The sequence below is a fragment of the Primulina tabacum genome, chromosome 8, assembly GCF_025594145.1.
Source record: "Primulina tabacum isolate GXHZ01 chromosome 8, ASM2559414v2, whole genome shotgun sequence".
NCBI lineage: Eukaryota > Viridiplantae > Streptophyta > Magnoliopsida > Lamiales > Gesneriaceae > Primulina > Primulina tabacum.
Genome location: NC_134557.1, coordinates 2444153 through 2459337, shown reverse-complemented (window position 1 = coordinate 2459337; position 15185 = coordinate 2444153). Strand labels below are relative to the sequence as shown.

Below are 15185 nucleotides of genomic sequence, written 5' to 3'. Positions count from 1 at the left end.
GTTACTTCTGGACTTCGTTTGTAAATATAAATCATGCTCATGCTGTATCTTTCATACACAAAATACTTTGCGACTGAATATGTTTTTGTTTTTGTTTTTTGCTTCTATTAATAGCGTGATTATTGGTGTAATTTGTGTGGACGGCCATTCCTAAATCCTTTACTGTATTTGCATTCTAGCAAATGCGAGGTTGTTTGCGCAAGATCCAGAGACTGTACGTACATTCTCCAGGAAAGTCCAAAAGGTCCTCCGCAGAGTCAGCTGATCTATCTGTTGATGGAGTCGAGCACATGTTTAACTTGCCATTCAATAAGACCTGTAAAACAGATACCAACAAATTAGTAACTGCGGTTCAAGACTACAATGTAGCGATTTTTCAATTTAGGAATAGTCAATAGGAACTCGGTAAACAAGTGATAGATGTTCTAGTTGCCAAGGGCGGTAATAAAGAGATCTGGTTATATTCTTAAAGTTGATCGACATTCTTAAAAGAAATATCGTTTTTCACACATTGATTCTCAGACTGAACAGCCTTTGCAGTGCAAGTTAAACCGCTGTTACCACTTTGTTCGTTTCTTTCACCACATCAGTCATGTTAGCATCCGTAAAATAGTTGAAAAAGGTTGTGATTGTAGATGCCGCCCCTAGTACAACAGCTTTGACTGAAATTGCTTTGGATCATCTGGAAAAGCAATTTGTCTTACTTGGTGTTGCATCTTCATTCACGATAGTTTTCAACTATTTACGGATAGCAACATGACCGCTGTGGTGAAAGAAAGAAACAAAGTGATAACAGTGGTTGAGGCCTGCAATACAGTGGTTGTTTATTCTGAGAATCTAAGGGTGAAAGAAGCTATTTCTTTTCAGAATCAAAGCATTGATCAGCCTAAAAAAATATTTCTTTTAAAAAATGATCAACCTAAGAAGATTACCAGATCACTTTATTAACTAATATCACTTCCTGCCGCTGCATCCTCCGCCCTTGGCAACTAGAATATCCAGAGTAGCTATCACTTGTTTACTGAGCTATGACTTTTCTCGGATTGAAAAATCGCTACATTGCATCCTTGAACGGCAGTCAACACTTTCTTTGTCACATTCACCACCGCCCTCAAATCTACGTCTATAAAATGATTGAAAACCATGGTGTACGAAGACGAGGCTCCGAGTACAACGGCTCTAACTGAAATAGTTGTAATAGTTTTCCGGATTCCATTTTTTCACCCCACGGTCAAGAAACAAAATATACAACAATTGGAGAAATATATTTGAGGTTCTAAACACAATTTCATGCACCACAAGCCCTTTCTCGAGCTTCAAAAGAAACAAGAATGGCTACATCACTTCTCTGTCACCATTACAATTTCGCAGTCGCTTTTTTCCTTGTCTTGTTCTTCATGCTCCTAAATGTTAAGCACTGTGCTTTTCCGAAGCATAAGGAGAGACCTCTATTTGCTAAATTTTAATTATATTTGTGGCCATTTTCTGCGAATTGCAGACTCTATACGCACGATTTGACATAATTCGTGCGTATAGAGCATTATTTGTGAATTATGAGCATACACATCAAAGAAACTGGTACGAACAAGATAAGAGTTCTCAACTTCAAGAACTGGGAGATCGCAGCATCCAAATCCTGCATATTTCAACTTCTTCGCACGGCACAACAAACACTCGGAAGTAGCTTAGTAGATTTAATAGTAACAGACGAATGATTCCAATGGCCAGAAATCAGTTTAAGAAGGAAACTCCACATCCAATAAACTTTAGCCTCGATCTATCCACGTCTATATGCTCACTCCAAGAAGCAAATTTTGCTATTTTTAGACCCCAATCCACCGAATCAAGCAAAACCAATGAAACATGCAAAAAAACCAAACCCTTCACATTTCATTACAATCAAACAATTCAATGTAACAAATCGCCAAATTATCACATTTCATATCCAAAACAGAAACTCGATAAATTCAACCGAAAAAACAAACTAAACCATGGGGGTTACTTCTTTTTTCCTTTTCCAGACTTCCTCTTAGGAGGTAGAATAATCTCTCCCTTGAGCACAGGAATCTCCATAATCTGCGACAGCCCACTAAATTTCTTGCGGAATTTTTCAACCTGATCCGCATCAACAAGAAGCTGCGCTCGGCTTCCCAGATAAAAGGGGTGGTTCCCAGACCATACATCAACCACGTATTCTTTCTTGGTTCCACCGGTAGTCATCACGAGTTCACCATTACAGTACACCTTCGAATCTTCATGGAATTGCGGATGTATATCCTTTTTTCTGCAGCTACACCGCATGTCATCGCTGCCCACAACTCGTTTCACCTGCACAAATCAGCCAAAAAAAATACAGAAACTCTCCTCAAGGAAGATTATTTAAAAGATGGGTGTTTTGGGTTCTACCTTGTCGTTGAGGGATAATGGAGAAGGGGAGAGGTTTTTACTGAGGAATGTGTTGGATAGGTAAAGAGCCATTTTCTCGTCTCTTGCAATGGCTCAGAGAGATGGTGAATAAAAGTGAAGATTTATTGATGCAATTATATTATATTCTAGTGGTCTCAATTTTCATCAGGCCGAATCGGGTTTTAAATGGACCACTTTTACGGGCATGAGTTGGGTGGGCCGACCAGTAATCCGCCTCAATATGTTATTGGACAGGTTAGGCCGCAACCGCGGTTGCGGGGTGGAGGTTTACACTTTTGGACGGGTTAAGATATTGCGTATCCAATTCAACTTTTTTTTTTATGTGACAAGTATAACGTTTCGCGGTTGCGGGGTGGAGTGGGAGCATTCATATTTGAACGGGTTGAGATATTGCATATCCAATTTAACTTTTTTTTATGTGACAGGTAATACCGTTTTGACTTATCTAACTGTTTTGACATCTCTATGTGCATGCTTTGTATATCATGTAATAATACAGATTATATCCGTAGTTTCTATTATCATTTGAATCTGATGCTTTACACTTGAGTTATGTATGCACAAACTAGAAACCTGAGACATTATTTAATTTTAATTCGATGAACTTTATGGATTCATAAGCTATCGTCAAATAAACCCGTTTCACTCAATAATATTTTTCAGTTTATTTATAGAATAAGTTATTTCCGTTTCGTAAATGTTTTTGATAGCCAACCTAGTGTTAAAAAAATATTTTTAGTAGCTCATCTTTTCTCTTATTGGGTTGTGAAAAATCAACAAGCTCGAGTGACCAGGTATGGGCAACCCTATTATAAGATCCATGCACGAATAACATCAGGTTATTCACCAAAACAAACATCTGGCTCTTTTCTTCTGTTTTTGTTCTACAGAGATTAATCAAATCAATCAAATCAATAAATGACAAGTAAATACGAGGCTACAATTTCCGACGTTGCTACTGCATCTTCATTTACCTCTCCTCCGAGTAAAACCTGTTCCACGCAGCCTGAGGTTGATACACAACAAACAAGTACACATAAGTGAGTTGTGTCACGGAACAAGAAACATGAAATGCAAAAGACATTAGTTACAAGAAAAAGAGACCGATAACTTCATGCCATTAATGACCAATCATTTAGCTTTTATTTGCATTGCTGATGGCTGTTTTCCTCTTTACTCCCATTTCGGAAACTTGGACCACTAATAAAAGCTTATAGTAACGATATACCAAATTGTACATATGACGTAGCTCCATGATGGAACTTGGAACTTTACCAACTGCTTATTTACTTCGTACTACTCCACAAATTAGCACCATGCCAGGAAGTTATGAATATCTACTCGTTGTTCTTGTCACCATCATGTCAATAAAACCCAGTAATGCTAGCAAGAACTGCACTCTGGTATTGATGATGGCAGAAGCCTACAACAGTTGCAAGCTTACAACTTCAAGAGTAATAATCAACGTACCTTGAGAAGATCAAAAACCTTCTCACATATGTACTTTTGCTGAATGCTAGCTCCCCGTTGCTGCAGTTTGTCAGGATGCACATACAGAGTTGCCTTCCTGTAAGCTTTTTTTACAGCAGGGGTTGTTACGATCTCTGTCAGGGAGATAGGTTGCCAACCACTGTTTGGCCCAAGGATCTGCAGATTAATGCATAACATAGCTAATTAGGTTGGAAACAAGATTTCGGCTTTGTAAAGAGCAACAATAAATCGACGCAGTATAACTTTCATCTTCAATAGAGATCAAATTAGATTATGCTCAAATGAATGAAAATGATCAGCATTTGAGCATGTTACATACTTCTTGAAGATCAAATTCAACTATTATCACCTAACAATCATTTGTGATAAAAAGGGCATGGGTACACAGGTGGTTTGCACATACATATTGCAGAGTGGAGAGTAGTGCACGCAGGTTTCCCTCCTTTCCAGTGACCCATCTCTTAATATCCGCATCAAGAGATTCTGCTAACCTCTGCAGTAAAATAAAGATACTCGTTAACAGGACAACTAGAATCTATTCTGTATCAGCAACAACAAATTTATAAGAAGTTATGTTACATTTCTCTCTGCCTGTTCTCTCTGGGCAACAAGATCACGCATGTTCTTCTCGGCAAGGGCTTTGGCCTGGAAAAAAGTTTGACGTAAAATATTGTAAAACATGCTGAAATTCTTATGATAATATTCCAAACAGAACTAGCAAGATCCATACCGCTCTCTCCATTATCCTCTGATGCCTCTCTAATCTTGCTTTGCTTCTCTTTGCTGATTCATTACTAGTTCCATCAATTTTCTCCAGGTCCTGCAGGAAAATTGGAACCATAATTCTTCTGGTGCACTAACTAAAGATTTTATGTGGCAACCAACACACATAAACGATACTCACTGAGGAAGAAAAGCTATGCTTTAGTTCATTATTTCTTGACTTCTCAGTACATTTGTCAGTATGTGCTCTTCCTTCTGTGGAAGTTTTCGAGGACATTGCTTTCTCTAGAGCACGTTCACGGGCCTCTGCAGTGGCTCTTTCTACTGCAGCACGTTCTAACCGAAGTTTGGCTTCTGTGGAGGCCTTATCAGATGGTAGTTTTGTCGTGGTGGATGCCTTCTCCAGCTTCTCCTGCGCCTCTGCCATAAACCTTTGTCGAACTTCAGCTGCTGCTCTCTCCACAGCAGCCCGTTCCGCCCTTACTTGAGCTTCAGCAAATGCCCTCTCACGAGCTTCGCGCATGGCTCTTTCTGCAGCAATTCTATCTTTTTCCCGAGCTCTTCCCCTCTTGATGGCTTCAATTCTTTGTTGCTGATCTTCTTTATCGAAATTCGTCACATTTTCTTTGGCACAATCCTCTTCCAAGGTAGAGGTTTCATTGTTCTCATTAATCTTCTCTAAAGTTTCACCTCTTTCTATTGTTCTTTCATTTTCCATAAATTTCTCTGTTTCTTTGGGTTCAACATGTAAATGAAAGTGTTCCCCTTCACATTGGTCCTTCGAGTATACCCCTTCACTTTGAACGTGAGTTATTTTCTCAGAAGAAATTTTTAGATCTTTAATTTCTTCCTCATCAGAGGTCTCATTCTTTGTGTATTCTGCACAAAGTTCAGAATCGTCAACAGAAAGGTCATCCATATTTTCAAGAGTGGATGTTGATTCAGATCTTCCGTCACTCTCTGAAGTTTGTTCCGAAACCATTCTCACGTCAATGAGGTCACATTCAGCTGTTCTATTGTCAGAATAATGGACCTCAGGTAAATTTTGCACGTTGAATTGATCAACGGTTTCTTGAGCAGTATTGTTAATTCTATCAGTAGTTTCGGAGATATTCTTGTCCATTGGCAGTTTTTCTTCATAATTGCTGTTTGTTGTACCGAAATTTTCATTCTTGCAATCAAATGAAAGACCTTCAAAGGCATACTGCAGATTGCTACTGGTAAAATTGTTTTCAGAGGCACTTCGATGTAAGTTGTCCGTCCGGAGAATATCATTATCCTCCTGATGGAATGGTTGTTTCACCTTCTTTCCTGTCTCGATTGCAGATGAGTTTTCAGCAACTCCTGCTACGCTACTGTTCTCGTCAATTATGTTATCGAGCTCAATATCACATGCGTCTTGAGCTTCACTGAAGATGGTGCAAGGATTGTCACTGTGAATCTCACTAAAGCTTGTGCTACTTTCGTTACTTTTGGCATCAACTGCTTCAATATCTATTTCACAAGCAGCCTCCTCAAACACAGGTTTATCCTGATTTTCTGCACTTGTCTCTGCTCCTCCAAAAATATTAGTTTCTTCGGTGCCCCAAAAAACTTTGATTTTCTGAACTTCAGCATAATTAATTCCCACCAACTGCTCGGTCTCAGCCACTTCATCTTCAACAATCTCCATCTGATTCTCATCAATTTCATTTTGTTCAAGTGCACCTCCTAAATTTTTCCCCTCTTCACCATGTAAATTGTTCGGTGTCTCTTCAATCAAGTCAGGCTCATGAACCATATTTAGTTTCTCTGCAACCTCTTTTTCAGGGAAGGCTTCAGGTTCCCTCTTATTGATTGATTCCGCCAAGGCTTCATTCAGACGCTCTTTACTATCAAAAGATATCACAGCCTCTCCCAACCTTATTCCATTTTTCTCTTCATCCCAACTTTTCATATGTCTGTGACCACTTCCTCTAAAATTGAGATCTATAAATTTCTCCTCTATCTTTTCTCGTACCGTTGCTTCTTTCTCCTCCATATTTGGTGGATCATTCATCATATTATCAAACCTCAAATCAGGCAACTTCAAGTGCTCCACGTTAACCACTTCCTCATGCTCTTCAATTATCTTCTCGTGTTTTCCCAGATACTCAGTTGCAGTTTGGCCTTCATCAATCACTTCATCCTCCAGACTGATCCTTGAATTTGCAAAATCATCTGCATTCTCTCGCACCAACGTACTTGAAGATATATTTGGAGACCTTTCCACCATTTCAGGAATAATTTCAGATCCTTTTGTCAGATACACAGTTAGCTCTACCTGTGCTGAAGCTATGTCCACAATATATTCCAGCTTTGGCGTCCTTTGGGAAGTATTAATCGCTCTTGCTGCGAGTTCAGCAGCCTTTTCAGGTTCCTCAGTGTAATGAACAGCCACTTCTTTTTGTTCCGATGTTTCCTTGCCAGTTCCCATCTCCTCATGATAAGATTTAAGTTCATGCTTAGACATAACTAAGTCGTTATTTTCTACTACCTGACCATATTCCGAGTTTATGGTCTTACACTCAGCTTCAGCCTCCAATCCAGGAGAAATTCTCACCCCTTCATGTGCTTCAACTGCTTCAACATGGTTCCCAAGCTCTTTTATCACAACCTTTTCCGCATCACAAAGTGCTTCATTTTGACTGCAGGACGTAGAAAATTTATGAGTCACCCCATTGAATGCTCCACTGTGTTCATTAGCTGCTTCCATATTAACTCTAACCTTTTCCATCTCGGCCTTTCCAGGATCACTTATTTTCTCACTTTGGCCAAGGAACGCATCAATTTTCCCATTTAGGTCTTGGAACACATGGAATATGGGATCTAATCTTTCATGAGTTTTCGCAGCATTCTTCTCTTTTAAGTTCTTCGTCTCAATGTACTTCCTTTTTTCTTTGTTATCTTTAACTTTCGAGCGACCTTTAGGCCTTGGTATAGAACCATCTGAAATACTTTCTTTTTTCCTTTCCATTATCATTTTTGCAATTCTAATACTTTCTTGAGCCTGCTCAATAGCTTTCTTCAAGGCAGCTGCAGATACACCAGCAACTGAGCTCTCATCTATTTCCTCCTCAAACAAAGGTGGTAAAGAGTCGCTGCCTATCTTTCCAGAAGCATCTTCTTTGGTTCGAAAACTAGAAGTCCTTGATCCCTCTGAATCATTGTGTTCTCTTAGATTACACGGCTGGCTTGAAGGTGGTGGTACAATGCGTGACTTGTCCGGTATGTGGGAGTTATCTGAACTCGATCCACCTTTACCTTTATTTGCTTCAACATCAGAACTGAAACTCCAGGTGCGACTAACTTCACATTTCGGTAAAGGAACACACCCATCATCTTCCTTTCCCAGTATCTGTTGGGTTCCATCGATAAAATATGTAAATCCAGGAACAGCTTGGAGTTGGGCTATGTGAGTTTTTCCTTTTGATATGTCGTTACTTTTTTTACTGGTTTTATTGAATGACAAGTTAAACTGCTGCTTGACTCCATCAACAGATTGATCAGCTGACTCCGCGGAGGACCTTTTGGACTTTCCTGGAGAATGTAGGGACTCTGGATCTTGTGCAAGCAATCTCGCATTCGCTAGAATCCTGTAGCAAATACAGTAAAGGATTTAGGAATGGCCCTCCAAACAAATTACACCAATCATCACGTCAATAGCCCAGATACGTAATAGAAGCAAAAAATAAATGTAATAAACAAGAACATAATCAGTCGCAAAAAGCACATGTATTTTGTGTATGAAAGATACAGCGTGAGCATGCTTTAGATTTATAAAAGAAGTCCAAAAGTAACTCATTTCATGCAAACTAACTCTTTCTTCTCACCCTAGAGAATTTTCTAAGTACTATAGTAAGCAAAAATATAAAAGAGCACAAAAACTAGAAACTAATAATAATTGAAATAAACCCAAATTGAATCCTTGAGTAACTGGAAATGAGGCGGAGTCTTATAAGACAACTCCGATACTTAATCCACTTTATATGGAATACAAAGTAAAAACATAGGTTAACATGTAACTCTCAGGATACAAGTCACGTGTAGGACTCAAGGAATCGGAATTAGTTTTTCCATTATTAAGAGTTTTCCATTACAAGAATGGACAGAACAGATTATTACGTCAAAACCAAGACTAGCCTGAAAGACCTACAAAAGTTTAGCATAAACTGCATTGAAAAACCATTGAACAAGGCTATCCTGTCGCAGTTCATATATAAGAAAACTCTAAATGTAATGAATGCACATAATCAAGGCTATAAATATTCCTTTTGCCCTATCTTCCTTACCAATTACCATAGCCAACGGTTAAATGACGGCATCAATATAACGACTGCCTAAAGAGAAGGAAATGTAATCAATGAATATCCGCCACATGTGTTTTTGAACAAACGTTATCAAGTAGATAATTTTTTTACTAAATTTGGAATCCATAAATGATAAACCCAATAACTTCACTTCAAGCAACCAAACTTCTTTTGGAGAAATTTGAACTAAGTTTTTCACACCTTTCGGAATCAAAGTGACTCGTTCAACATGACTCATATACAACAAATAACCACAGCCATTTACAAACTTAAAATTGCCGTTCCTTCAGAATAATCCCTGCTCAGAAAAAGACAAAAAAGGACAATGCTTTGAAAAAATATTTAAATTTGTATCCGCACAAAAACAAGCCAATAATAACAAGTCAGAGACTAGTAAAAAAAACAAGCACAAAGAAATTTCCTTAAATAACAAAGTGTTACAGACTAATAATTTCTCGTCAATGAAAGAATAAGCTTGAGAGATTCTAAAAGTATAAGGCAGTTCGTTCCTAAACCAAACACTAGCATGGAAAGTAGAACCTTGACACAGATAAAAGAAAAGATATTTATAACCTATTGTTTCCTGCAAACAAAACATTCAAAATATTAAAATGACAAAAGTCCAATGTTAACCTTATTTCAACACCATTTAACTTTCAAAACTTGGCACAAAATCCAACAAAGAGAAAAATGAAAACTTTACCCGGGTTCATCATCAGAGCGCTTGGGACTTTTCACGCCATTAAACAGCTCCTCATACGGAAGAGCCACGTCATCATCCCTCAAACCTCCGAAAATGTTGGAGTAATCCAGCTTCGAACTGCGGCATTCTCCCGACACGACCTTTTCATCCAGACCCGGAAGATCAAGCACGGGAATAGACGAAGACGACCCGGAGAAAATTTCGGAGTACTCGTGAGCTCCAAAAGGCCTGGCCTTAGCACCACCCCCGGAGAACAGGACGTCGTCGTATGGATTTTTCATGGAGAAAGACGCAAAGGCGCCCGACTTGGAGGAACTCTGCTTTCTCCTGTGTGGAGGCCTTGAGAGGGACTCCATTGGAATGGAATCTCCGATTTCCCGCTGGCGAGGCTAGGGTTTCTTGTTTACTCTTCTCAAGTCTACTGTTTTTCACTTGCTTCTTCCTTCTCGCTTCTGAGTGGTTTTTCTTTGTTTGTCTGCGAAGAAAAATAGTGTTGCAGTCCTCAAATAAATTAAATTAAATTAAATTTAATGTAGTGTGGGTCCATCTGAGATATAATCCAGTGTAGCAAGTGTATATCCCTTTACCCAATCACAGAACGCCACCAACCAATCAAAATATTTTTTAAAAGCCGGGTTGGCCTACGGGGTAGTTAATTTTTTTTTAAAAAAAATAACATATATATTTTTGTAGTGAAAAGTAAAATATTTTTCTGAATCATAATAATATTGTATAAAAAATAAGCTTTATTTGTTTACGCTTCAAAAAATCATTTTATCCGATTACTTCTATGTCGTTGTCGTTTCATTTTCTAAATTAAGTTTCACATATTTTAACACAATTATTACTTTAATTAAACTATTCACCTGTCCGGAGAAATAGTATATTATTATATTATATTTTAATATAATATAAAGTATTCTAAAATCTTTAAACAACTAAAATAATATTGAAAAATCCACGATTTCCAAAAAAAAAATTTTGATTTCTTCTAAAAATACATTCTGTTTTATTATAAATTTAATTTTATAAAACTAGTCTTTTAGAACAAAAAATTCGAAAAAGAACCGAACAAAATTCCTGATGCCCCGGAAAAAGGAGACAGGACAACACAGCGATCACACCTATCTACATTTTTAAAAATTGAAAAAAAAAATTTATTATTATTATATTAAATTTTATTTATTTTATATATATAAAAGGACTTAAACGCGTTGGTGTTGGTAAGCCTCACACATCAGATAACTCTATCTGAAAATGCAACTGAAAATTGTGCAGTTCTGTGTTTTCCCATACATAAAACTTAACAGCATCTTACATGTCAGTTTCCATTCAATTTATTCAAAAATAATATTTTTTATATAAAAAAATATAATTTTTAAAACATAAATCAAGACTAACTCAAATTAGAAGGGTAATATAAAATCCGGGGTAGAAAGTAATTTGGCTGTGCTTTTTTTGTAAATATTTTTGAAAAAAAAAAAAACTTAGGATAATACAAGTCGTGACGTTGAAATTTAAATGCAAAGAAAAAAGTAGTTAAAGTTCGAAATTGGGAAATTGCTTTAAAATGGAATAATAATAAATTTTAGGGGTCCGGAAGCGAAAGAGTAGGACCGACAAATTGAATTTAAATTTGTTTAAGCATACAATTTATAAATAGCATTAAATGTTGTTTACAAAAGATATTCAATCTTGCAGTATACATGTTATTATAAATATTATTTATTTGATTCAAAAAATATTATATGGTTTTTTTAATCACGATTAATGAAGGCAGGAAAATTTATAAACCAAAATAAAGTACCGAAAGGAAGGGACTAAATCAAGATATTCGAAAAACAAAATAAAACACAAGTTATTTTATTATTCAAATAAATGCGTAAATCCATAATTTTTTTAAAAAAAAAAATTCACAAAATATCAAAATAAAACCAAATATGTAATTTTAAATGATTTTTTCATCAGTGAGAGAAGAAGAGAATTCGATCGAAGAATAAGAATTTTGTGCCGTGTTTTTTCTCCTTCTCTTTTCTTTTAGTTAGAGTTTAGGGGATTTTATCTTAAACATTTATATTTTGACCTTTTTTAAAAGATTTAATTTCGTTGCTATTCACTATTGATTGTGTTATTGATTTCTATAGCATATTTGAAGCATACTCAACTTGGAAATGATTTTATATGTTATAATTGTGACCAAGATGATATTTTGTAACATGATAGAGTAACATAATCCATAGATCTTCAACAATTGAATAGATTTGTAAGGTTGTGTACATGTCGAGAGTCATAGTCCAATTGAAAGCTAAAGGATTCAACGGTTTATTAATTCGACTACAAATGTTAAATAACACAATGGCACTTGGTTATTACATTTTGTTAATTAGATTAATACAACTCGACGTAATATATCGATAAATTAGGGAATGCCGTAAAAAAACATGACTTATGAATTGAGATTCAATATTTCGAAGAGATTAAGAATGAGTGAACCGTAATCCTAACAATTATTTATTTATTCATTTGATTTATATTATTTTTATTGTGTTTGTTGAATTATTTTATTTTACTTTCATTTTAGTTTAATAAATTTTATCTTTTTGTTTTCGTTAACTAAAGAACTTTAATCGATGTAAATTTGTTTAATCAATCTATCTGAGAACGATACTCGTATTTTATGCAATACATTTTAACTTGATTCATGTAATTACGATTTATTAGAATATAAAATAGTTATTTTTTTTACTGGAGTCATTCAGCCCTAATATATATATATATATATTTATATATTGGTCAACCAGTATAGCTGTGGGCATTGATGTGCCATTAATAAAGACGCTGTCTTTATTAAAGAAGCGTCATTCAGCCCTGGATGCATGCCCCTTCTTATCTTCATTCTGTCAGTGTACAGCATATAGAGGATTTGGGCGAGTTTTTTTTTCTTTCGAATTAACGTGGAGCCTAGGGTGGAGCAAGGGTTTTTATTCAACCGATATATATATTTTTTGACCGTCTGGCCAAGCCAAAGAAAGTGAAAAAGTCAATTAACTCAAAATATTAACGATATTTTTATCTAAAAGAGTACATTATTAGTTATACGATAACACAAAAATCATGTCATGCATAACATCGCTTGTTTTTGAAAAAATATTCTCCGGAATAAAGCTTATAATTAATTTTTTTTTTTTGGTTTCAATGTTGCATATTCTTCTCGGTCATTTGCCAGTATTATCTATGCTATGATTCTACTGGATGCATTATAGCAAAGCTGTGGTTTATATAACCGAGAAAGTTTATTTTGTGTAAAACTGAAATTTGTGTGCTGGGGAGGGGAACTGCCATACTACGACGACAAGAAGTTTGATAGCTGTGCTTCATCATATACCGAATGTTTGGCTTGACTGGACTGGTACTTTTTGTTTAGTACTTCAGTTACTGACTGAAAATTTAAACTATTTGTTTGTTGAATGAATAGCTTTTTTGTCCACATAGAATCTACTAATTAAATGCGGCTCTAATTAAAGAATACGGAGAAAAGGAGAACTGTCTTTAATTGATGCACCTTTGATTTTCTTAGTTATGGAATATCTACTCCATCAGTGTCACGGGAAATAGTGAAAAACTGTACTTGGTCGTTGTTGTGTAGTCACTTGTGGGTTAATTTTCTCTCAGCCCGTGCATGCCACTATTTTACTTTTTTTGGCTGATGAAGCTGTTGTTTACTCTTTTGTCATATATATATATATATATATATATATATATATATATATATTACAAAAGCATTCTGAATGTACACGTGCGATGCACGTAGATGACTAATAATGAAAAATATAATCACGAGAATTAGATAATATTTAAAGTCGTTTGAATAACATCATGTTTATAATTATTTATCAATCTAAATATATCAAAACACAATACATAAAAATACATCATGACAATAAATCATATATATTTACTTATTTATATGACATTTTTCAATCCGCGACATAATACATCTCTCTTAAATGATAAATCAGCAAAAATATTTTTCATTCAAATATCATTCCAAACGGAAAAAACAATAAAAATAAAATTAACAGAATAGTGAATTTTACCAAAATCAAAACTAAAATTTACTTAAATAGAGTACACATAGACAATGGACAATTAATCACAAAAATTGACTAAGAAATGTAAATAAATATTTTTTTTACATAAAGTTTAGAAAATAAAAAAGAATGTGAATTAATGTCCAAATCTATCTAAGATGGACAATGAATCACAAAAAAACCCTTAAAAAGACATATTAATTTAATTTGCTAACTTAAATGAACAAGTAAATGTAAAAAAATAGTTTTTTTGGCATAAAATTTAAGAAATAAAGAGGAATGTGTATTAATGTACAAATTCATTTAAGATGGACAATGAATTACAAAAAAAACCCTTAAGATAACCTAATAATTTAATTGGCCAACTTAAATGAACAAGGACATATAAAAAAATTCACAATTGAAGTGTAACTTAAATAGAGTATACATAGACAATGGACAATGAATCACAAAAATTGACTAAGAAATTAAATGAATAAGGACATATAAGGAAATTCATAATTGAAAGTGGTATATTTATATGCTATGTTAGATTAGATTAGATTAGATTAGATTAGATTAGATATATATATATTTCAGGTATGCAATTACAAAAGCATTCTGTGTGGCCTTTTTCATGACCTTCTTCTCTGCATTCGATGTACCTGTTTTCTGGCCCATCTTGTTCTTTCACTGGGTTTTCTTATTTTTCCTCACCACGAAGCGGCTAATTACACACATGATCAAGCACAGATACGTTCCCTTCAACATTGGAAAGCAGGTGATGCCGACTGTTTTCCTTTCTACATTTTTTGCGCTTTTACGTCATTCTCTTGAAAACAGAAAAGAACAACCTCCTCATTTCTTTATGCACACATTTTGGCAGAGGTATGATAGTACGAAGTCTGATGGAAGTACCGGTAGCTCATGAAAAGACCGAGGTCGAAAGCAAATTCCTTGATGTTGGAAATGAAACTTAATGTAAACTATGTTGCTCAGTACTGAAGAAATCTATTTTCAATGTACTGCATCTTGAAGATGTGCTTTTAGTTATCAAAGTCAAAACTAATATAAGTTTCTCCCCTACAATACTTTGTTTTGTGCATTTGTCTTTAAAAACAAAATGACAAGTTCTTTTCCATACAATGCTTCGTCTTTAGTCATCAAATATTGTTCGAAAGAAAATTAGAATATCACGTTCTGTAAAGCCTGAGCTGCAAAGAATGCCAGCATTTGTTATGTTCTTGCCTCGCGAAGATTGTCTATTAATAATGTGTATCCTGACTTTGAATCGAGTTTTATATGATGTTTGACTTCGTGTTTTGTTTGTTTCATATTTTATCAATTATGCCCTTGAAAGTAGTTGGCAATGAGTTGGCGCTATTGTTACATGAGGGTCATTTTGGAATTGGGAATAGTTTAGCCTATGTTGCATGGATACGA

General features: G+C 35.3%; 2 protein-coding genes across 2 annotated transcripts; both read right to left on the bottom strand.

Moving 5' to 3' along the window:
• Window positions 1–1867: 1867 nt before the first annotated feature.
• LOC142552885 (large ribosomal subunit protein bL31c-like) lies at window positions 1868–2565 on the bottom strand. Its single transcript, XM_075662770.1, has 2 exons — window positions 2407–2565; window positions 1868–2328 (listed from the first exon to the last, which is right to left on the bottom strand). Exons 1-2 carry the CDS (start codon window positions 2476–2478, stop codon window positions 1999–2001), a joined length of 402 nt encoding a protein of 133 aa, XP_075518885.1. The 5' UTR covers window positions 2479–2565; the 3' UTR covers window positions 1868–1998.
• A 649-nt stretch (window positions 2566–3214) lies between these two features.
• Window positions 3215–10156, bottom strand: LOC142552884 (uncharacterized). The gene is made up of 7 exons (XM_075662768.1): window positions 9673–10156; window positions 4823–8255; window positions 4649–4738; window positions 4498–4563; window positions 4322–4411; window positions 3898–4074; window positions 3215–3433 (listed from the first exon to the last, which is right to left on the bottom strand). Exons 1-7 carry the CDS (start codon window positions 10026–10028, stop codon window positions 3398–3400), a joined length of 4248 nt encoding a protein of 1415 aa, XP_075518883.1. The 5' UTR covers window positions 10029–10156; the 3' UTR covers window positions 3215–3397.
• Window positions 10157–15185: the final 5029 nt, after the last annotated feature.

Coding starts and splice junctions, on each gene's coding strand:
- LOC142552884 (XM_075662768.1), bottom strand. CDS start 10,028: ATGGAGTCCCTCTCAAGGCCTCCACACAGGAGAAAGCAGAGTTCCTCC. Junction 4,412..4,497: donor GAGAACAGGCAGAGAGAAAT/GTAACATAACTT, acceptor ATTTTACTGCAG/AGGTTAGCAGAATCTCTTGA. Junction 4,075..4,321: donor TACTCTCCACTCTGCAATAT/GTATGTGCAAAC, acceptor ATTAATCTGCAG/ATCCTTGGGCCAAACAGTGG.
- LOC142552885 (XM_075662770.1), bottom strand. CDS start 2,478: ATGGCTCTTTACCTATCCAACACATTCCTCAGTAAAAACCTCTCCCCT. Junction 2,329..2,406: donor CATTATCCCTCAACGACAAG/GTAGAACCCAAA, acceptor TGATTTGTGCAG/GTGAAACGAGTTGTGGGCAG.